Here is a 22,134-nt window from a genome sequence, read left to right as displayed (position 1 = left end):
TCTTAGCTCAGGTTTGCTGCGATTGCCTTGGACTTGGCTGTTCCCACTTGACCCACTTGTGTCTGGCCACCTCCAACGAGCCCTGGCATAGCAGTGAGAAGGGTTTTGCAAAGCTAGGACAGGCTTTGCGTGGACTCAGTTGTTTTGGGCTTGTTGGTTTGGACATTGACTACTGGTCCCCTTGCCATGCTCATTCTCCCCAGCTAAGATTGGTGTTGCCTTGCTCTCTGGTGCGACCTAAAGCCTCAGCCTTGCTCCATGGATTTGCTTGTCTGAGAATGGGGCTGTAGGACCACTAATTTTCGCGTGTCCTCTGGTGGTAGCAGCAGGCTTCCTGCTGAGCAACCTCTGCTAACACATCCCTCCCTTGTCCTCTTCTGGCTGCTTCTTGCTCTCCAGCAGTGAAGCCAGTCCCCAGTTACTCACCACCCCTATTGAGAAATAGTTGTTGATGATGCTGTATGGGACAGGGTCCCCGTGTGCCTCTTTGTCACTGGGAATCACATCTATCTGCCAGCGGTCCAGCATCACCTCAGTGCTGTGCTCGATATCCTTCAGCACTTTCATCAGATTGCCTCCTTCATAACCTGCAGAAGAAAAGAAGATGCATGTTGGTATTTAAGAAAGGGACATAGTCAGGGGCTGAGCACTGTCCGGAATGTCCTGGTCAGGCTGGGGCCAGCGTGGGGCTGATGGTGCTGCTATGGGTGGTGCTGGGCCCCTTCAACACGGTGGAGGCAAGGGTCTGTCAGCACCCATGATGACCCAGTGTTGTTGCGGCTGTCAGGAGTACCCAGCCCCAATGGTGGTGGACATCAGAGTTGGTGGGTTTGGGTGGTGACAGCCTGCGCCCTAGCAGCAGGCATGACATGGTATGGCAGAAATGTGAGGGTCTGCAAGGTGTTTTGGAGCCTGTGCATGGAGCTGGCTCCTGGGAAAAGCTATGGGCCCAGGATTCCCTGACAAATCTGTGTCCAGCATTCAGAGGAACAAGGTGGAGATGGAGCGGGCTGTCAGAATAGGCTTTTTCTCTCCCTGGGAGCACTGGGTCCCACCCCCTGCTCATGCACTTAGGCTCTGCCTGCCTCCCCCAACCTCCAAAAGGGAGGCAGTGGGTCCTCATGCCTCCTGCAGGGCACACATCCTTCTGTCCCCAGTGAGACTGCCCGTGTTAGGGGACATGCTGGGCCAGCAGGGTATGATTTCACTTGGAAGATGCCAAGGTTTGGGGTCATTCCCACCTCCTCTTGCAGAAGGAAATGCCAGGGCCCCAGTGCAGCTGCCAAGGATACTCTGCCCTGCCTTGCTCCACTTGCGTAAGGGAGCCCTGGCACTTGGGCACATGCAGGCAGAAGGGGGTCACAACTCTGAGTGACCCAAGAGACCCAGGAGGGCTCTAGCTAACACCTGAAAAGCTGGGTTCCCCAGGGGTGTGCTCAGTAGCACTGTGGACTGCAGAACTGGAGTAGTTTTGCACTGGAGAGATGCACAGTCTGTCCTTGCAGCAGCGGCAGTAGTTCCACCTAATGGCACATCGCTCCCACTTGAAAAAGAGTGTGGCGCAGAACTGGCTCATCTAGGCTTAGAAATCAGCAAACGCTTTTTTGGGGGAAGGGGTTAGAGGCATCCACAGGAGGCACCATATGTGAGTCATGACCCCACGGCTTGGTGGCAGCATCTACACAGTGGCCAGGGCACCTGCACAGGCTTGGCTAGCACAAGACAAGCATGACTGTCTTTGAAGAAGCCAAGTTGGCATCTGGAGACATTTCTACCTGCAAAAGTCCCTCTGCAAAAGTCGTGTGGGCTATTGCAGGGGAAGGATGTCCCATGCACCAGCAATGGGACATGCAAGATGACTCCCAGCACAGTTAGAAGGACATCCTGAGAGCCACCACTCCCTGGCAGGACTAGTTCCCCATGGAGGTGCAACAGAAGGCACCCAAGGGCTGACCACTTCATCCCAGGATGTTCACTCAGCCTCACCTCCTCCCCAGTGCAGGCACCTGGCGAGGTCATTGCCTGTTCCTAGCGGCAGGACGGCCACAGGCGGGTGCTTCAGCAGGTTTGCTTTATCTGCAGTTCAAGGAGAAAGAGAGATTAGGGACAATCCTGAAAAGCTTTTGCCCAGGTTAGGCTCATTTTCTGCTCCTACTGATGTCCTTCCTCTGCCAGCACCCCACATCAAGGGTGTGGGGGGTCTTGCAGGACCCACACCTAGCTCTTGCAAGGGAATATCAGGGAATCTGAAGCGGAAGTGACAGATTGTTGAGGACATGAGTGGAGGATGCTCTTCAGGAACAGAGCTGTCAGGTGGCTCTCCATGCTCCACAGCCAGGGCATGCAGCTGTAAGCCAGGGCAGGAGGGGACACCTGCCCCATTCAGCATGGCTGGGTCCTCACTCACCTATGCAGTCCAAGATCCAGCCCACAGTGCCGTCCCCTCCACAAGCCAGGATGCGGAAATCTGGGGTGTCCCGAAAAAAGCTCAGCCTGGAAGAGGTGAGAAGGAAAGAAAGGCAGTTACGTGCGGAAGAGCACAGGGGTGAGAGGGAGCAGAGACCGATGGGACAGGACAAGGAGACAGGATGAGTGGGCTGGGGCCAGCTGAGGAGTGGCTGTGGCACCTCCATACCCTGGAGCAGGCCCTCCACGGTCCAGGTTGTACACTTGCCGTGGGTTGAGTAGGTAGTGAAACTTCCGGAGGACCCTAAGGAAAGAGAGAATGAGTGAGGGGCCTAGCAAAGGTATGTGAGCAGCTGGTCAGTCTGTTGTGATTGGCAGACCCTGATCCAGTGGGGCCATGGAGGGATGCTATTCCCAGGCAGGAGCTCACAAACCTCTCTCCTTGCCTTCCTCCACTCTTGGGATTCACAAATACAAGCAGGGGGTGAGTCCCAGGCCTGGGGCTGATCTGAAAGGCAAAAAGCATGGCTGCAAATGCCTGACTGCTGCAAGGCTCTGGGCATGCATCTGCAGGCGGTTACGGTGGTGAGCTCCCTCCAGCCTGGCATGGGAGCCTACCTGAAGGCCTTGCCCGTCCACTGTGGTGGAGTTGAACTTGAAGCTCTGGTTGTTGTCCTCGGGGCTGGTGCTGGCAGGAGAGTCACTCTCTGATTTCCTGGAATGGGATTGCCTGTCCTTTGGGGAACAGAGGAACGGGCATGAAAGCCATGGAGAAAAGGTATGCCAGCAACACCAGAAAGAAGGAGGCAGTCAGCCACAGGTGGTGATGCTCTGACATGGGCCTGGTAGGGTTTTGTGCTGGTCAAGGCATCCACATGGAGCAGTGACAGTGGTGCAGAGGTGACTTACCAGAACCACCGGGCAGATGTAGGAAGGCAGCAAGATGTGGTCCCGCAGCAGGCCCCCGTCACACTCGGGCTTCACGTGGGAGGCACATTTGTTGTGAAGCTGGAGGAAAGCAGAAGGAAGAGGATGTGAAGCAGGCAACGCTGTGGTGCCAAGCTCTGGCCTCCTGCTGGCCTGGTCCCACCCCATGGGGTCTCCTATGATGTCCTTACTGCTGCCCCAGCCTGTCACTCCTCTTGCAAGTCAGGGGCCAGCTCCACAGCTTGTTGGGGAATTGGGCCTGGGAGCAAGCAGCACATTATTCCAGTGCCCCGGGAGGATTTGTTTGTCATGAGTCATCCATCCTGTCTCCAACCTTGAGCCAAGAAGCACAGCCTGGTTTGCAGCAGAATCCTCTCCTTCACCCGGGGGCAGGCCATATGGGGCGACCGGCAGGCAGGGCCGAGATGCTTTCCAGGTGGCAGGGATGCTCTGCACTGTGCCCCCTAAGCCCGCACCCCACGTACTCACGGTGATTTGGCACCAGACACAGTGCAGGCCGGTGATGCCCTGGTAGCACTTGATGCTCTTGTGGCATCTGTCACACTTGACAGGGGAATTGCCCTCAATCCACGTGTGCTGCATCACCTGAAAGAAACGGGAAGAAACTGCAGTTGCTTGGGGCACTGTCCGTGAGCCAGGTGGAGCGTCTCGTCTGCTCAGCACACGCACAACGGGGTCTGCAGCTAACTGCTTGGTTTGGGAGAAATTAGGGGTCAGAAACACACCAACATCCTACTTACGTTTGTGTTTCTCTTGGATTTCACATATGTGCTGATGCACGAGGCGATATCTTTGGACACGCATCTCTCGTGGACAGTGTATTTACAGACTGCAGCAGAAGAGAAAAAGAGGCAACCGTGACGCTCCAGCCTGTGTGCATTGCTTTGCTACCAGCTCACCCCATGGCAGACCGTGGTGGGCAGTGGCCTTAGCAGCCCTCATAGGGCACCACCAGCCATGAAGAGCCTGCAAGGCTCAGCAGCAACAGGGAAAGGGCCCTCTGGGAGGACCAGGCAGAGTGGTGGAGTACCCAGCCTGGGGGACCCTGCCTCTGCTGGCTTGGTAAGGTGCACAGGGAGTCTCCCCAGGCCTCAGAGAGCAGTTGGCCATGGGGCCCAACTCACAGGAGCAGCACAGGCCCTGCTTGCGGACCCCCAGCAGCATGGTGCGGCAGAAGTTGCAGTAGGCGGGTTTCTTGAAGTGCTTCAGCCTCCAGGCGTGCTGCCCATCGTCCCTCACGTTCTGCAGGGTGCAAAAGAAGGGGTCATTCCCACGTTCTGGGCCCAAGCCAAGTCATTCTGACAGTTTTACCGGCTCTTTGCCCTGCAAGCCCTCCCCCAACCCTGGCATGCCTGATGGAGCATCTACTCGGGGGATCCTCCTGCTCCCCTTCCCCACCATCTGCTGATGCCACCATGTCAGACACCACTCCTGATGGGGTGCTCAGCCAGCAGCTGATGGGGAAAGGAGTGACTCTGTGCCTGTGGCCACATGCCTGTCACTGCATTGCCCACACTGTATGTCATTCACACCCCAGATCTCCTGGGTTAACAGCTCAAATTGTAGCTCTCAAAATTTGCTCTGTCAGAGTTCACCTAGACTCCACATTGGCTTCACCCTTTGCATAACAGGAGCCCGGAGAGCCCATTTAGGACACAGCTGTGCAGGCAGATGTTCCAACCTTAGTTTGATACCTGAGGATGGTCCAGAGGCTTTATATTATGTGCATCAGGCAGATAAAGGCTGCTAAAACTCATTGGACTGGTGGCACCGCCACCCCAGCAGATGCACCCCACTGCGTGCAGATGCCCTTGTTGCTCCTGGCCAAGGATTTGCTTTGTACCAAGGACTCATCCCTCCTACCCTGGCCATCAGTCGGAGAAATCCATGGCTGGGATAAATTGCAGATGATGGGGCTCTCTGGGCTCCAGCGCAGGGTTGGTCACTCTCCTCCCAAACCCCACGTCCCCCTGAAATGCTTCTTTGTTTGACACTGGTGGCTGACCTCAGCTGCCTGAGTAAATCACCCTCCCCCAATTAATCTGGAGACAGTGAGGATCCTGCCTGTAATTACAGACACTCAGAACTGCTCTTGGCTGCTCCTGAGCACTTCAAAGACGTTTTAGCCACTCAGCTCTTGTATCAGTTACAGGATGAATCAAAGCACCCAAGTGCGGTGGTGTGAGATGCAGGCAATCCAGGCTCCCTGCGTAGCCCATAGCTCACCCTGCTTGGGAACACAGCCCCTACTCTGACTGCCCTTAACATCTCTAATGCCCCTTGGGCATGAGGCTACAATCCATGATGGGCGTGAAAAAGCCCCCATTTTGGGGCTGGAGAGCACACCTCCCTTTTGTGGCCATCTCTCTTAGCCCCTGGCAGACCTTGCCCCTGCCCCCTCTCTCCTACACGCACTTCCCTGCGCCCAGCTCCTGCACTTTGTCCCTTCAGCCTCTGTTTACCAGCTATCTGCAAGTCACTTAACATTTTCTTGACTTTATTTGCTGTGCAAAATTGCTTGTTGAGCACAGAAAGCAAATGATCCTGGCTCCGCAGCTGGCGCATAGCCTGCTGCGTGCTCCTGTTTTGCCACCGCGGCAGACAGCCCTCATTGGATGAGTGTGACTCTTCAGATTCGGGTCCAGGCACAAGCACTTTCCAGGAGCCACTTAAAATTCCTTGCTGGCTTGAGCTTTCCTGATGGAAAATCTGCTCACCAGCTTCTCCATGGAAAGCAAACACCAGAATGGGCAGCGGGGACGAAAACCCAGTGAACTTCTGTTACCAGTTTCATGAGATAATTAATGGATTTGTATGCCTCTTATTGAAATTAAGCTTCATAGAAGGAAAGCAAAACTGGAAATACGGAGGGATCAAAATCACCTTAACTTTGCTCTTCGAAGTTCACCCCAGGAGAGGGAGCTAGCATCTTATCATCTTATTTTTGGAATAAATCTTCATCATACTGGAGTACACTAAAATACCAAGCAGAAAATCCAGCCTGTTTGGGCATCACAACTATTAATATACCCAGGCCAAGAACTGGGGTTGTAAAAGACTTTTGGGGGTGCTGGCCCTTCAGTAAAAATGAGGTAGGGGTGTCTCCATGGGGCTGCTGAATACAGCCCAGGGGATGCTGGTGGAGGGCTGTGCAGTGCCAGACTAGACGGTGGAAAGGCTGCCAGTGTGTTACTGAGAGTAGGGTGCCCTCCCGTGGTTTCTGTGTGCCCTCCCTTGCTTTCTGGCTTATCTCTTTTCCCTCTTCCCCCTCATCGCAGCTTTGGTGGTGTCGCAGGGAGCCCCTCTGCAATGCAGAGGTCTTTCTACATGTTGTTCCCAGGGTGAAAGACCAGCAGGCACTCGAGTGGGGGATGCTGAGAGCCTGTAGCACCCACTGGAGCCAGGCCAGCATGTGCCACCCAATTTTCCCATGCAACACTTACCATCTCCATGCCCAAGAGGACCAGCAAGGGGATAGTGGTCATGCCGCCCCGGATCCACTCCTCCAGCGTCACGTTCCCATCGTGGTCATAGTCTATCTCCTCCATCATCTCTTTCAAGATCTGGAGAATGGAGAAGATGCACTTACATGGCAATGTGGCCTGTGAATCCAAGTCCCAGCTGGCTACAGACCTGCTCGCCTCCCTGCTCCCCAAGTCCAGCAGGACTGAGACTGAAAGCATCTCGCACTCTCAGCCCTTTCTTAGCTCCAGCCAGAGGCACTCACAGGCTTCAGCTCCGAGGAGTCCCACTCCAGGTACTCTGCCACGTGCACCATCTGATTGATGATACGATCCAGCTCCTGAGCACAGGAATGAGACCAAAAGCGGCAACCAGGTCAGGCAGTTGGGAATAGCCTTCCAGCCTTTGCAGCATGTCCAGCCTCAAGACTCCAACATATCAGATTTCTATACATATATGTCAGAGGTTGTCCTGATCCCAACCCTATCCAGCCTAAGGGTGAGATAGCAGCACTCCTATTCTTGATAGGAAACCTTTTTCTCCACTGAAAACCTGCCAGAAAATCTGCATTGTTTTTTTCTGTAGAAAAAGCTATTCTGGTAAAGCAGATTTTTGTTTGCGAGAGGTTTCAAGGAAAATACACACGGGACAAAGAGAAAACTTTTTTTTTTTTTTTTTTTTTTTTTTTTTTTTTTTTGCACGGGAAATTTTTTTTTCTGGAATACCGAAACCTAATTTAACGTTAGATTTTAGTCTTGGGTGAATTTTGTGTAGCTGTTTCTGGATGCTACAGAGCTGGAATCCTACCTCCAGCATGCCAGGGAAATGCTGTTCCCTTCATCTTACATCGTTATTATTATACCTCTCTTTAGCTCAGACTGATATGGCCTCTGTCCCCTATTGATCAACACGTTGCCTGTCCACACTGTAAGGAAACATCCTGAATCATTATCTCAGTGGAAACATTTTGATCTGTAGAAGATGGTTTCTGAGCTCTATCAAACAATTTCCCAATCAAATCCTATGTTGCCCTTCCAGTGCTGTGAAGAGTTGGAGGGTTTGAGCCCATTTGGGAACTGGGATTTTTGTGGGATTTCCTGTGGGATAGGCAAATTGTCTGTCAGCTTGAGGGTCTGAGGGGAGCTCCAGTTTGGCCCCAGGGAGCAGAATAAGGAAGGCAAGCACAGTGCCTGGAAGGACTGTGTGCCATTCATCCCAAACGGACACAGTTTACTAGCTCCAGTCCTGAAGGAAAAGCTTACCGAGCTGTCCAGGAGGCCGTTTCCATCTGTGTCATAAAGGCGAAACATAACTGAAGGAAAAAGAAAGCGAGTTTCAGGTTAGGTTAGGACCCCAGCCCTAGACCTGGGCACTGGGTCACCCCTGCAGGCAGCTCCGATCCAGGCTAGCCACAAACACAGGGAGGCTGGAAGAGCTGGGCATCACCTTCTGGGTTTTGCAACCACCACACAGCCTGCTGACACCCTCCCTTGCTCAGACACAGCATGCTGAATGCAACATCACCACACACCATGGCATGGGCACTGTGATGCCCATCCAGTCCCCGTGGTCCTGTGCCAGGAGCAATGCTGCGCCAGCACGGCCCTCCTCCTGCATCAAGGAATCACTTCTCTGCCTAAAGACTCCAGCGCAGCAGCCAGTGTCCAATGCCACAGACGACCGTGACAGCCAGGGCTGCTGTCCAGCTCCTCTGCCCTTGTTACACTTCTGAGCATCCTGAATCCCACTGGGCTCACAGCACCCCACTGGGGGCTCTGCTGGAGGGGCCGCATGTGTGTCGCATCCTGTCCTCCACCTCAGGAGGACACGCTGAGCACCCCAGGAAAGGTGTGATCTGTTATGCTGAGGAAGTGACTCTGTACCAGGATACAGGTGGACAGGAATTAAGGTTTGATGTCCTCCTGCTGCTCCTCTGCCAGAGAGGGATGCCACCAGGTGGGACCAGAGGAGCAAAGCTGAAGAGTATACAGTCATCTAGACATAACCCTATTCAGAAGTTGGAGATGGATTTCACAAGTGGTTTTAATGTTTAATCATTAAAAAGCAAAAAGAAGCAGGCAAAGCCATGAAAGTCCTTTGCAGCCTCTGTAGGGAGTGGGTGTGGGATGCGATAGGCATAGGGCAAACTTGCCTGTCCCTGGAGAGCCAGGTTTCAAGGCCTCTCTCTTAGCTCGTTCCCATCTCAGTCCTGTGTCTGAGGTTCCTGGTTACATCTCCAGTACCCAGCCCTGGTACCATGAATCTGTGCCTTGCACACAGCCCCAGCCCCAGTTTATCCCAGTGACACTGCAGCACAGGAGCTGGCCAGTATAGTGGGGTCACTCGGGGCCCTCCTTGCCTGGAGAAATTTAACACCAGTGGTGTCAGAGCTGGACTGGCATTGAAAGGCCTAAATAATTAGTAGAAAGCCCATAATCAGCCCTAGATGCTAGTTCCTGCAATACTCAACCCAGGGCTTTTCTACTGCAGTGGAAAAACATTTATTTGGGATTGACCAAATTCATCCCAGTTGTCAGGATGAACCAGAAAGCAATTCCCAAGCAATGTACATCCATATCCTAGCACAGCAGGGAGAGTTCAGATCTGTTCTTCTGCCTTGGGAAGGTTTTTGAATTTCAGCAAAAGCAGGAAAAGGATAATTTATCCTAGGCCGTGTATGTCTGCTCGGAGGGGTTGTGCCAGCCTAACTGGTATGCCTATGCCTTTGTTCACCACGACTTTCTTTGGGGTTACTCAGGGAATGGTTTGGGGTCCTGGTAGGAGAGGATGGGCCTGGATCCTCGCCTGAATCCCTCAGTGCCGCTCACTTTTTACCCATCACCAGCTCACGCTGATCCCAGCTGGGGATGACTTTCAAGCCCAGCCAGTAGTGTTCCTGTTCAATCAGATCCCCAGATTATTTGCTCTTGGGTAACTGGGATCCTTAGGGCAGCAGAAACATGGGAAATAAAAGATGAGGGGGATAAAAGCAGGGACTGAGAGGCCTAAATGTTGCCCGTGCACTTTTGGCTCAGTGAAATGCAAAGGACAAGCTGCAGCTCTCACCCACCGGCTCTGGGCTGCGCAGGCAGCACTGCAAAGCCAGCCTGCGGAACAGAGCGGATGAGGATGCAGGCCCAAATCACACCCCGTCTGAGCTGTGACTGAGGTTTGGGATAACACCTCTACTGACTTCAGCTTCTGAAACCCCAGAGATTTTGAGGCAACCTAGCTCTGATCTTTAGAGAAATGGCTGGCTCATAGCCTTCTCTACATCAGCTATTGGCCATGATCTAATCAATTAATGAAAATGCTTTGACTGCCATGTCTGAAATAATCCATTGTCATAATCAGCAGCAAATAACTGAGGTTTCACTTTTTCACTATCTGAAATATTGCTATTTCTCCAGAAAAGCTCCTGCCTGGAGGGCATCTGGCTTTTGCTGTAGTCTGGGCTAGGGTCACATGGAGAGGAGGACCTAGCATGTCCCGTCCTGCATCCCTCCTTGGACCAAGCTTCCAGAAGATGCCTTTAGCAACCCATCCTCCCAGTTCTTCCATCCATTGCTAGCAGTGAATAACTGGCGATCCGTGATCCCACAGTCACACTTACATTCCAGCTTGTCTTCTGCCCGTCCCCTCTCCAGTAGTGAGAGGTAGCAGACAATGTCTTTAAGGTAAACCACCTGAGGCAGGGTTGCCTGGGGATGAGGAGTGGCAGCTCTCAGGGAGTTGTGGTTCTTCCGGAGGCTGAAGGGTAACCTCTTCTCCAAGCTCTTTGAGCCTGCAAGGGATGGAATGGAGAATTAACGCCCAGCACATTGTAGACCTATCAGAGGATGTCTTTTGGGCCAGCTCCAGCTTGACACTGTCCCTAGCTTGGATGGGGCTGAGAGTACACAAACTCTAAATGCAGGGACATCTCTTCCCGGGGCTGTTCTGCTCAAGACAGACAAAATGAAAATGCCCAGAAGAGCAATGCCTTGACTTGGTCTCCTTTCAAGAGAAGGGCTGGGTGATGCCAGCCAGTTCCCAGGGCACAGCCCTCCTCTGCCTCCCACAGAGCTTGCCTGGGTTGTGTGGGTGGGACAAGGCCCTTGGAGCCACAGAGGTTGCCCAAGGAGACATGCTATGCCAGGGGTGAGCTGCCACTTGCAGTACCCATCCTAGAGCAAAGCTTGGCTGGTGTCATGGCAGCTTCATGGAGATGCCAGGACAGCCCATGCTCACAGGAGCCTGGGCTGGCTTCAGCCATCAGCAGATGGCTCCTTCTGGCAGTCGGGGCCCTTCCCAAAGCTCCCCTTTGTTCATTGCTGGCAGGAGCTTGGCTCAAGGCAGTGGTGAGTCACTTGATTAATCCCCTTTGCTCGGAGCTGCTGCCAGGTAATTAAGACATTGACTGACGGTGGCTCTGTGGGACAGGATCAGTGGCTTAAGTTGTGAGCAAAGGTGTTAAGAAGCCAGGGAGCCTACTGCGTTTGAAAGGTCACTGCTGTTGCCCTGGGGACTTGACCAGCCTGCACATCCAGAGAGGGGTAAGTTGCTTCTTGGCAGCTTGGGAAAACAGCAGGAAAACTAACATAGGCTCCCAGGAAAGCTTGCACTGCCCATGCTACCCCTCCCAAAGGATGGAGATCCTTCGGCAGGCCTGAGGAGCCCCATGGAGTGAACAGAGCCCTACCCAAGCTCACCTGGTGACTGAGGGCTGAGCAGTGACCCAGAGGAGATCTTTGAAGACCCTGAGGAGTTGTGAGCAGAAGGGGTGCCAGCAGTAGATTTCTGGGAGGATGATCTGGACCAGCTGGGAGAGGCATTGGGTATTGGTGCTGGAGTCAGAGACACTGGTTGTGGCTCAGCTGTGTTACCATGGGAGCTCTTGAACTCAGGATTGTGTCGTCCTGGGGCACTTAAAAGTGTTTTTCCGTTGATCCCTGCAAAACAAATGTACTCCCGTGGGCAGTGTGACACCAGCGTGTCTCCACCCGGCAAGTCCTTACCTCCAGGAATGTAGGCTGCCTATCCAGGCACCAGTCCCTAGCCCCTGAATCCTCTCTGCTACCCCTTTTGCCAGGGGACCCCCAGCCTCCTGCCTGGCCCAGCCACTCCCAGTGGCACTGATGTCCTCTTGCCATGAACCACTACTGTGCTCAGGACTGAAGTTGGGGAGGACGTGGTCCTCTGCAGTAGCCTGCAGACTAGGAGCTAGAGCTGTTCCCTAGTGGGTCCAAGCCCCGTTTCATCAGCTCACGCATGCCAGGGAAGGTTTTCCCTGATCCTGTTTCCCTTGCAGTATATAGTCCTTTCAGCAGATGTCTCTACACGCTGTGAATCTGTCTGCACAGGGGAAGAGAGAAGGCAAAAGCAGGGACTTCTCCAGCAACCTGGCAGCAGGGTAGGAGGAGAGTTTAGGTGCTTGCTCTAGAAAAAGTCCCCAGGTCTAGGTGGAGTCACCAGTGTAGGTACCTGTGACAGGGGCGCAGGCCACCTTGGTCTGGATGGAGATGCCGGCATCAAGTGACTTTGGCTCTGAATGCGTGGAGGAAATGGAGGAATAAATGCAATGAAGCACCTTGGTTCTTCTCCCGCTGGGGAAGGTCTTGCCGCTCACCCCCCAGCAGAGCTTTTTGACAAAAACAGGGTCTCAGAGAGCCCATCTGCAACTGGTGATCGGCACTTGGATGGAACAGAGTTGGGTTGTGCCACAGACCCTTTGGGGCTGGCCCTGGTGGCACCCACTGCGGGGTGTTGCCCTGAGCTAGCGATCTCCCCTGCACCTTGCAGCCTTCATCCCTGTGGAGGCACATCACAGGCTGCACAGACTGGGCCCAGCAGGACCATTAGAACAAATTCCTGCTTCTACCTCCACCTTGCGTCCCACCTCAGGGACAGCCGGCATGCCCAGCTTGGGCAGGCAGCGGCTGGCAGCTGGCTCACCTAGCGTGTTGGGCTGCGAAACGCTGGGACTCTGGCGCTGTGCCTCAGGGGATGCATGGCTTATCTTGCGCTTGAAGGACATGAAGAGATGTTGGCAAAGCTCCTCAGGTACATCCACCTCCAGGTACGTCTTCATGAAGAGGTGAAAGCCTTCATAGTCGATAGGCTGGGGAGGAGGACAGAGAAGGCTGATGGAGATGCCCTGGGCATGTCATGGAGGACAACAGAGCCAGCTGGAGCAGTCAGCATGTTGGGTCCTAGTTCTGTTCTGCCCTTGCCTCACTGAGCAGATTCAGGTCTCAGTTCGGCCTCCATAAATCAAGCTCTGTTGGCTCCTGCCTCCTGCGCATGCCGAGCTGCAGCCATGATGCTGGCTTAGCTGTTTCTTGCAATTGGTTAGACCAAATAAATGACCAGAATAGATCTGCACTTAGCCTTTCATTGCAGGGTATCAGGGGACATGCCTTCGGGGATCTGGGAGTTACACCAGGGAGGGGAGTGAGCTGGAGAAAGGCCACAGCAGCTCCAGTATTTTTACAGAAGGGGAAAATCTAACCCCAAACGCCTTGTCTTGCTGCACCCCTGGCCCTGAACACCTAGTTGGGACAATGCTTACATTTTGGAAAATGAGGCCTGGGCATGTGGCAGAAGCAATTAATCAAGAGGTGAAAAGTCTATGCAATATACCAGCTGCTATCCTGGAGGGAGGAGAGGAGGTGATGAACCTGCCCTGGGAAGCACGCACACCGCTGGGGCAACTGCCTCCCCTCTTTGTGAACCTTCCTCTGCATGGAAGAACCTTTGTCTTCATTCTAGTACAGAAATTCAGTGTAGCATCTGCACTTGCTAGCTGGTTGTTGCTGCAGAGAGCCACTGTGGTCCTGAAGCTGGTGGCCAAGGGCTGTGCTGCAGGAGCAGAGGCCACCTGGAAGGATGTTACTCAGGGCTGGCGACACTGAGTAAGTCGCTGGGACTGGCAGGCTGGGAGACTCAGTAAGTTGCTGAGCAATCCTGGCTCAGGGACCTGGGGGAAGGCTGGCTACTGTGAGCCACGTTTGCAAGGGCAAATAGGGGTTTTAACACTGCCCTGTGCTCTGTTCTTTTCTGAAGTGGCCAAGGCCATGTGCAAGGACTCTCAGACCAGGTCTTGGGGCTTCAGTGGGGATGGAAGTGAGAGCCCCTTTTCTCTCCTGCTACTCTAACCTGCTGTGAGAGAGGATCTCAGTGCCAGAGCTTGCAGCAAGCTGACAGGATGACTAGCCTCAGGTCTACCGCTGCCTCGGGACACTCGAGCTCTGTGCCCTAGGGTGGCTGGGGAGTTTCACTTTCATATGCCTCTCTTCCTGACACCTAGTGCCTTTGCCTTTGCATGTGCTAGCAACATAAAAGCTCTTGAGGGACACAACCAGCATGCAAACTGGTCTCCTCAGCAGTGGAGCAGGGCTTGGACAGCCCAGCAGGACAGAAGTGGGGTCCCTCCTATATTTTCTTCGGGGGAAAGCTGAGCCAGGCCAGCACTGCTTAAAGCTGAGGTGTGAGCGGACACCAAATTGCATAGGAGTGGGCAATTTGATGGAGCTGCAGAAAAGGTGAGGAATGATAAGAGTAGTAGTGGAATGGCACTGGAGAATGAGAAGCAAAAGGCTCTTGTAGACAGCTTAGGTAGCAGCCTGCTTGTGAGCCTGAGGTCTCTGAACCCTGAGGACACCAACAGATCATAGGGAGCTTGGAGGAGGGCTGATGGTGCTGGGGTTATCAATTCATGGTAGAAGGTTAAAGAACAAAATAAAAACCTCATGGTACAGCCAAAGGGATAGAGAAGCATTGGACTCAGGGGCATATGCAATGCCCCAGGAGGAAGGAGGAACAATGAACCTGGTGTGTACAAGGACACCCAGTTGTCTATAAAGGAAGCTTAAAAGAAACACAGGAAGTTCCACCTGAATATGAGGAAAAACTTCTTTACTGTGAAGGTGACGGAGCACTGGAACAGGTTGCCCAGAGAGGTTGTGGAGTCTCCTTCTCTGGAGATACTCAAAGCCTGCCTGGATGCAACTCTGTGCAATGTGCTCTAGGTGACCCTGCTTAGCAGGGGGTTTGGACTAGATGATCTCCAGAGGGCCTTTCCAGTCTCAATCATTCTGTGATAAAGGCAGTCCAGCAGGTAAACACTGGACAGGGTAAAAAACTGCCAGCACAGGGGCTGACAACACTGCAAGAAGGCGTTGGTGTGAGCCTTTCCTGTGCACATTTTGTTTGCCAGTGAGATGCCTCAAAAATACTGGATGCAAAAGACACTGTTCCTGCTTTCCATACTTGAGCTAAGCAGGCTGGTAGGGCTGGGCTTGTGACAACCTTGTGAGTTAGATCAGCAGTGAAAGAGCAGGGCAACTCTCAAAGGACAAAGATCCGGCCTGGCCCAGGGTTGTGGGGAGAAGGGCAATGGGGAGGACCATGTCATACCACTTTAGGTGATGGAGAACAGCTCCCAAGGGACAGGCTGAGGAGTATTTTGTTCACAGAAAGGATGCAGGAGCCAAAAGAGACCTTTCCAGCTTTAATCAGGATGTACTCCCCCACATGAGCTGAGCTGTGCTTTGTAGGCATTCAGACTCCCCCAGAGCCCACTACCCCTTTCTGTGTCAGCAGAAAGGCCATGCAGGGAGGAGATGTGTGCCAGGGGAGGGACATGAAGCAGTGGAACCCTCCAGCCCACCTCCAGCCCTGGCGATCATTGTCCTCCTAAGGAGCTCCTTGCTTCCTCCTTCCCCTTGTTCAAAGCCATGGCTCTGATTGGGGATTTTGCTGCTCTCTCCCACACGCAGTTACCTCCCGCGTCAAGAAATTTCCTTTCCAATGGCCTTTGTAACGCCAGCTGGTGTTCTCCAGTCCAGGATCCCACAGTGCACTTGAATAGCTGGGTAGCTTTTGTTGCCCCTCCTCACTGGATACAACCCACTGATTTTCTCGTTTCACCTTGTTTCTAGTGATTATGGCCCCTGTGAAAGACTCTGTCATGCTGGCATAATAGGTCTCTCTAAAAGCATCACTTAGAAAAAATAACCCCAGCCTTCCTTAGGCAAGTATTACAAGGAACAGGGCCTTTCCAAGTCCCAGTTTTGGAAATGCCGAAAGAACTAGCTTTGGGGGAAATGTAAGGGGAAGGAGATGGTATCCCCTTCCTGCTTCTGCCTGGCAAAAAGATGCTCAAGAATACTCTCGGTGGTGCAGCATGCAACCAGCGCAGGATGGTGAAATGGCTGTGGGGTCTCCACAGTGCTGGGATTTGTTGGGATAGCCCTCCCGGATGGGATGGGTTGACATGTGTGTGGAAGCCAGATAGGGAACTGTTCACCGAGATGCTCAAATCTCCCTCCCCAGGTGCATGCAAGCCTCGATTTGCATGGCCAAATCAGTGGGGTGGATAGGGAGGGATATTGCTGGAGGATGGCTGAGGAGCCACTGATGAGGCTCTAATATGGACCTGGATGTCGGAGTGTCTTCCCTAACCTGGGGAAACACAGGGCCATGGGGAGAGGCTGGGAGGTTGATAGATAGCTTGTGTTAAGACCTGCCTTTGCTGGGGCGCTTTTATCTCTGGGAGTTGAGCTGGGCTTAGGGAACCAGAAAGCTCCCAGGGGTGTCTGTTGTCCTGGCGTGGCCAAGAAGGCAGTGGAGAAACTGGAGGAGAAAGCACCTTACCTGTTCTGGGTTGTACCTGGCAAGGACGCCATCCCCATGGAACTCCTCCAGGACATCCTTGAGCTTCTTGGTGGAATCTGGGGAGACAAAAGCATTGTGCTGAGCATGGTGCCAGTGAGCTCGGTTTGCCGTTAGACCACTAGCAGGACATAGAGATGAGTTTACCTCCTGAACAATGAGGTTCCCTCCAGGCCTGAGAGGAGGTTACCCTTGTGCTGTTTTTCTCCCCTTTGGAAGAGGCATGGTGTCCTTGGCGGTGTGTTGCAGCAGGCAACTGCCTGGTTGCCTGAAACTCTCCTCTCCGGCACCACACAACAGTGCAATGTCATGCTCTGAACAGGACCTGCCTTGCTAATGCTGGAGCTGGTCAACCAAACCCTTGCCAGTCAACCATGCTAGTGCATTTTCCTGCTGGCCTCCTAAATATCATCATTTCTGAAGCTAAACCTAATCCATTCCAGGTTGCTTTTGGCATACCCTGGCCAATCCTAAAAGTGTGGATCAGAATTGGAGAATGAAGGAGATGGAGGTTATGTGAGGCCACATCAGCCCTTTCAGCAGACTCATGTTTCCCAGACCCTCTGCACTTTTCTGGGTAGCAAAGTCCTGGATCTAGCTACACTGCACCACTGTGCCTGGCCTGCAGGGAGCCCAATACCATGACTAGGACAGACTCAGCTCCCAGGAGGAAAAATCTGCACGGGTAACTGTGTGTGCACACCCATCCATGGGGCCCGGAGAGTAGCGTCCTCCTGCAAGGGAGCCACGCTCACTGCTGACTTCCCGACATGGAGAGCAGCTCTGTGGAGGTGTGAGGGTGGCCCTGCATGGCTGAGACATGCGCTTGCTGCTGCTGGCTGGGACCCCTCATGCTGTCATGCTCCCAGCATGCTGTCCTGGTGTCCCAGGGTCTTGCCAGGACAGTATACTCCCTTGGTCTCTTCTGCACATCTCCTTGGCAGTCAGCTTGGCTTAGTACTCCCTCACTGAGAGGTTGTACCCACTGATGCCTTCTTGCTGGTAGCCTGAGTCTTCCCAGTACTTGCAAAGTGCCCCAGACCACTGTTTGGATGTTCTGGGATGTGTCAGAAGAGACAGAGAGAGGAACATTGGTCTGCATCGATCAACACATAAATAGTAAATTGTCCATATATTTCCCTGGCTGAGCATCCTCAGAGCTAGAGTGGCTGGAGGGATGAGACACTAGTCCTTCACCAGCTGGCAAATAAGAGAAAATTGGAAAAAAAAAGATCAAGAAGGGGAAGAAACTTAAACCCTAACATTCAGACTCAGACCTCCAAACCTGAGCCCATTTTAAAGGTTCTCTAATACACCAGCCCTGTTAATTAGTGTTAATTCTTCTCTCCAAAGAGGGAGTCTTGCTGTCTCCTGTTCTTCATAGCTCTCTGTTGGGAATGAGGTGTAAATAGCTGGGGCTGAGGCTCAGTGCTCAACCATGACTGTCTAGGACATCAGACCATGGGAAGGGGCACAGCGAGCAGTGGTAAGGCGACACGTTGGTGGGACAAGGAAGGCAGGGCACTCTGGTGCCATAGCTGGTCCTGGGACTACAGAGCCCAAATGGGGCCAGTGTATGCATGAACCCTACTGGAAGGTTGGCTCAGGACATATGGGAGCAGCAGAGGGTCTTTGAGGGCTTTGAGGGCTGGTTAAAACCCTAGTGAGTCCCTGGCCCTGCCCCAAGCCACTCTGGGAAGCAAACACTCCACAGACAGGGCAGTGCAGCAGCCCCATGTTCTGCCAGGCAGCCCCATGCTGAGTCCTGGGGACACAGTGTAGCTCCCAGAAGGTGGGTGCCCTTGCAGCTCTCGGGGCAAGGGGATGGAGTATGGGAGGGCCTCTTCACATCTCTGTTGGCCACATTTCCGTGAGACACCTCCCACACACACTGGTGGTGGGGAGGGGTTGCTTTTCACCACTAGTTTCTCTTAATATCTCACCAAAGGCTTTTTCCAATGTTGCATGTTATAAACAGTGTGATCTGGATCGAAGTTAATCTGTTCCAGATACTTTCCATTTTAGAACAACATCCTACAGACTTTTTAAAGCAGTGAGGATAGCTAACCCACGGAATGGATGGAAGGCAGAGACTGGGTGAGCTCTCTGGGGAGCTCCCACCCAACTGCCCCAAAGAAGGCCTATTTTTAAGCTCAGTTGGGTTCAGTCAAGTTTTGAGTGTCTGCAGTGATAGAGAACTCCCAGCTATCTAGTCCTGATCCTTACATCTGACCACCCTCATAGGGAAGAGGTTTTCTTTTATGCCCAGTGGGAAACTTCTGTGCTGTCACTTGTGTCTGTCATCCTTTCACTTAAGCAAGCAAACTTTCAAGAAAAGCCTGGCTCTATCTTCCCTGAAACTCCCTTTAGATAGTGGAAGATAGCACTCACTACCTCTCTTCCCCTTCCTTTCTCCAGGCTGAGCTGACTATCATGGGCTCCAGCCCCCCAGCCTTTTGAGGAACCCTTCACTTCACTCGTTCTGGTCTACCCTCGTGTCTCCTACAGAGGGGAGCCCAAAACTGGCCACAGAAATCCAGATGTGGCATCGTAAGGGCTAAGTGGAGGCGAAGGACCACATCCCTCAGCCTGCTGGCTACACATTTGCTGATACAGTTGGGCTGGTAGGTGGTGCTCACCGCTGCTAAGGCATGCTGCCCTCTCATGGCCTGCTTGCTGCCCACCAGGGCAGGAGGGGTCTCCCAGGTCTCTTTTTGCAGAGCTGTCTCCCATCCTGTCCTGTTGCAGGCGTTCAACCAATGTCTTTGTCGGACAGAAGGATGCCACAAAAGCTCTAGGTAAGGTCAAAGTGCTTTGAAGGGGAAGTTGTGGAAAATACTGCGTTCGGACTGTTCATTTCTGATTTGGGGGCAGGGGGTAAGGATGGTTCATCTGCCTTACCCTTCAGATGGAAAGTACATTTCTTCTGCTAGGCAATATCCCTTCTGCAAGCAGTGCTAACATTCAAAACATTTCCATTTCCCTGATTAGTCCCTTGTGGTTCATATAAAGATGACTGAGTGATGTCTGGAGATGGAAAGGATATTCACAGTTTTATAAAACACCACTTTGCCCAGATTTTTCTCCAACAGCCCTCCTGGAGACATAGCTAGGAATGCTGCAGCTCGCCTCCCCGAGCTTCCAGACCACAGAATTTCTTGCCAAACTTTGATTAAGAAAATGAAGATGCTGCATATATTTTGAACTCAGCATTACAGATGGCATTTTATTGTCTGTGATTAAATAAAACAGAGACGGCTTTCTGGAGAGGCAGGACGAGATTCAGACAGTGATACTCCACATACATCTCTGCCCACAGCCCCATCTTGCATTGCCTTGGACGCCTGCGGTGCGCCTGGGAGACAGTACCTCGGGGTGGGAAACAAGGGTAGTTTGCATGGTTTTATTTGGAGACAGAACTCGACCAGGACTGTCAGTTTTGACCCAGCTTGCCTCAACCCTAAGACATGGGATGGGTTTAGAGGTCACAAAAGGAATGTATTAAGCAAGTCAGGCTTCGGTGCCAGACTGGAAACAGGAGGCTATAAACAAAACAAACTGGAGCCTTGGTCCTATTCTAAGTTTAACACCTGGTTACTACGCTGACTGTTTACACTCTGTTATTTGGGAGCCCTGGGACATGTCCCAGCCCTCTGGACAACACTAGGAGGCTGGGAGGAAGCCAGAGGTTCAAGGCTTGCATGCGCTGCCTGGGTTCCCCTATCCTCTCCCATGCAAACGAAGGAGCTGAGCTCATCTTGGAGGCTTGTGACTTCTGCAAAGCAATGCGCTCAGATTTTACAACTCTCTTCTCCACTGTGATCCTGGCTGGGTCTTCTTGCTCTGCCTGCCCTGTACTCTGCACCCTCTGGGCAAAACTATTTCTTCTATATCACCCACCACAATGAGCACGCCAAGTACAACTGCTCTCCTCTACTCACGACCTCAGGGACATCATTAGCTGCTTCTAATGCCAACACAGTCTTCGCAAAGGCAACACCTGAAACAAGCTGTAGAGCAGCTCTGTGTTTAGGAAAAGCCAGTCTGCTTTTCTTGGGGGCATTTTACTTTCCTAACAAACACGAGGGCCACAGAGGAGCTCCAGCGCTGGCCACACCACGGGATGCGGGCAGGAAATCCTGTCGGGCTGCAGGCAGCGCTGTGGCACGAGGGGACACTCCAATGCTGGGAGCCGAGGGGGCAGAAGGTGCCTGTGCTCCCTCCACCATGTTCCTCACGACACGGAGCTGGTCCCAGTATGGAGAAGGAGACATGCCCTCACCCCTAAGAGATGGAAAAGTACTGCCCTCCCTACACTCCCCTGCCAAGGGAACGGAGATAATTTCAGATCAGAGCCATCACTGAAACTACTAAAAATATGTGAGAAGAGCTACTTTATAAGCTCTGCTGGTGGAGGGTGCTTCCTTTAAATGCTGTTTCCTGGAGGCTTGGGGTCCCCAGAGGTGACAGATCCTGTTGTGCCTCCCTGAACTCCCTGGCTCTACTGGCCTGAGTTACTCCGCTGCCACAAAAATAGACCCCAATTCCACAGGGAAAATTTTCCTGTGCTTAAAATCTGAGGAGAAAGCCAAGAGGCGAAAGCCCATCCCCATGGCTGTGCTGCTGCAAACACACAAGACACAGAGCTGCCTGGCAATGGGTTTTGCAGCCACCTGGCAAGGCTTGGCCTCATTAGCAGGGGTGGGAGGAAGATCCGTGGGGTGAGCTGTGCCGAACCCTTTCCCAGGACCAGATTTGCCTGCACGACCCCGTAGCAGTTAGTTCCCAACCTCAAATCTAAGACATCATCCCGTTGCCCAGCAAGGCAGCAAAGAAGGGTAGGAATGGTCCAGTATAGACTAACGGGACTTGTAAACCCCCCCATCTTCCTCCCAGTGATGCTCCTAATCCCCATAGCCCCCCAGCATGGGTGCTGGCTGCCGTGGGGTACTCACAGTCGGTGTACTGCTGGAGCTGAGCAAACTCCGCTGGGCTGAGCGAGATCCACCCGCCTTCGCTCATCGTTGCGGCGGCCACGGAGCGGGACGAGCCGTGCCACGGCGCCCGCAGCTGTCTGGGCTCCTCGCCGCGGGGCCCGGCTGGCCGCCGCCGTTCACATCAGCGCTGCGAGGGGGGCGGCGGGCTCTCGTCCTGCAGGCGCCGGCCCCGCGGCCCCGCGGGCAGCGAATCCATGGGCTTCACAGCAGCCGAGCCGAGAGCATCCATTCAGCACCCACCTCCCTGGAACGGGGAAGAAACGGAGGCGACAGGATGACTGAGGCTGCTGCCCGCCCGCAGCCACCAGCGCACGGTGACTGGCCCAGTGCCGGCATCTGTCTCGGCCCCAGCACGCACGGAGCTAGCCCCTGCTCCGACTGCAGTGATGGGCTGGCACAAACGAGGGTGAATGCAGCCAGGTGCCCCAGGGTGCCTGACCGTCCCCAAGGCAAAAAAAAAAAAAAAAAAAAAAAAAGAAGAAGAGAAAGAGCTTCTCACCCATCAGGCTCCACTATGCTCAGGCAGACTCACTGGAGCTCACTAAGAAATAATGCAGATGAGCCTTCCCTATCCAGGCCATAACGTCCTGGGGTGGGAGCCAAAGCTTCCCAGCTAAATCTCCAGCCAGAGGTGCTTTGCATAGTGGGACACAGCCTTTCCAGGTCT

At 53.3% G+C, this 22,134-nt stretch overlaps 1 protein-coding gene across 2 annotated transcripts in view; it reads right to left on the bottom strand.

Moving 5' to 3' along the window:
• Nucleotides 1–21,905, bottom strand: part of LOC146592356 (diacylglycerol kinase beta-like) — a 43,317-nt gene extending 21,412 nt beyond the window's left edge. Inside the window, exons 1-19 of one of the 2 annotated variants that reach the window (XM_085311149.1) lie at nucleotides 21,426–21,905; nucleotides 16,453–16,529; nucleotides 12,751–12,916; nucleotides 12,280–12,342; nucleotides 11,508–11,747; nucleotides 10,430–10,600; nucleotides 8,079–8,128; nucleotides 7,082–7,156; nucleotides 6,798–6,917; nucleotides 4,479–4,596; nucleotides 4,095–4,183; nucleotides 3,823–3,939; nucleotides 3,316–3,414; nucleotides 3,025–3,141; nucleotides 2,841–2,914; nucleotides 2,636–2,710; nucleotides 2,408–2,493; nucleotides 1,987–2,076; nucleotides 427–587 (exon numbers count right to left, since the gene is read on the bottom strand). In XM_085311149.1, coding sequence (XP_085167275.1) covers nucleotides 427–587; nucleotides 1,987–2,076; nucleotides 2,408–2,493; nucleotides 2,636–2,710; nucleotides 2,841–2,914; nucleotides 3,025–3,141; nucleotides 3,316–3,414; nucleotides 3,823–3,939; nucleotides 4,095–4,183; nucleotides 4,479–4,596; nucleotides 6,798–6,917; nucleotides 7,082–7,156; nucleotides 8,079–8,128; nucleotides 10,430–10,600; nucleotides 11,508–11,747; nucleotides 12,280–12,342; nucleotides 12,751–12,916; nucleotides 16,453–16,529; nucleotides 21,426–21,492 — 2,055 coding nt within the window. In that variant the 5' untranslated portion in view covers nucleotides 21,493–21,905. The remainder of the gene's footprint in view (nucleotides 1–426; nucleotides 588–1,986; nucleotides 2,077–2,407; nucleotides 2,494–2,635; nucleotides 2,711–2,840; nucleotides 2,915–3,024; nucleotides 3,142–3,315; nucleotides 3,415–3,822; nucleotides 3,940–4,094; nucleotides 4,184–4,478; nucleotides 4,597–6,797; nucleotides 6,918–7,081; nucleotides 7,157–8,078; nucleotides 8,129–10,429; nucleotides 10,601–11,507; nucleotides 11,748–12,279; nucleotides 12,343–12,750; nucleotides 12,917–16,452; nucleotides 16,530–21,425) is intronic. The other variant, XM_085311148.1, reaches the window with a different exon arrangement.
• Between the last annotated feature and the right edge of the window lie 229 nt (nucleotides 21,906–22,134).

This window comes from Rhea americana, unplaced genomic scaffold, assembly GCF_003343005.1.
Source record: "Rhea americana isolate MKP2758 unplaced genomic scaffold, rheAme1 scaffold_334, whole genome shotgun sequence".
NCBI classification, from domain to species: domain Eukaryota; kingdom Metazoa; phylum Chordata; class Aves; order Rheiformes; family Rheidae; genus Rhea; species Rhea americana.
This window is presented reverse-complemented; position numbering and strand designations above follow the sequence as displayed.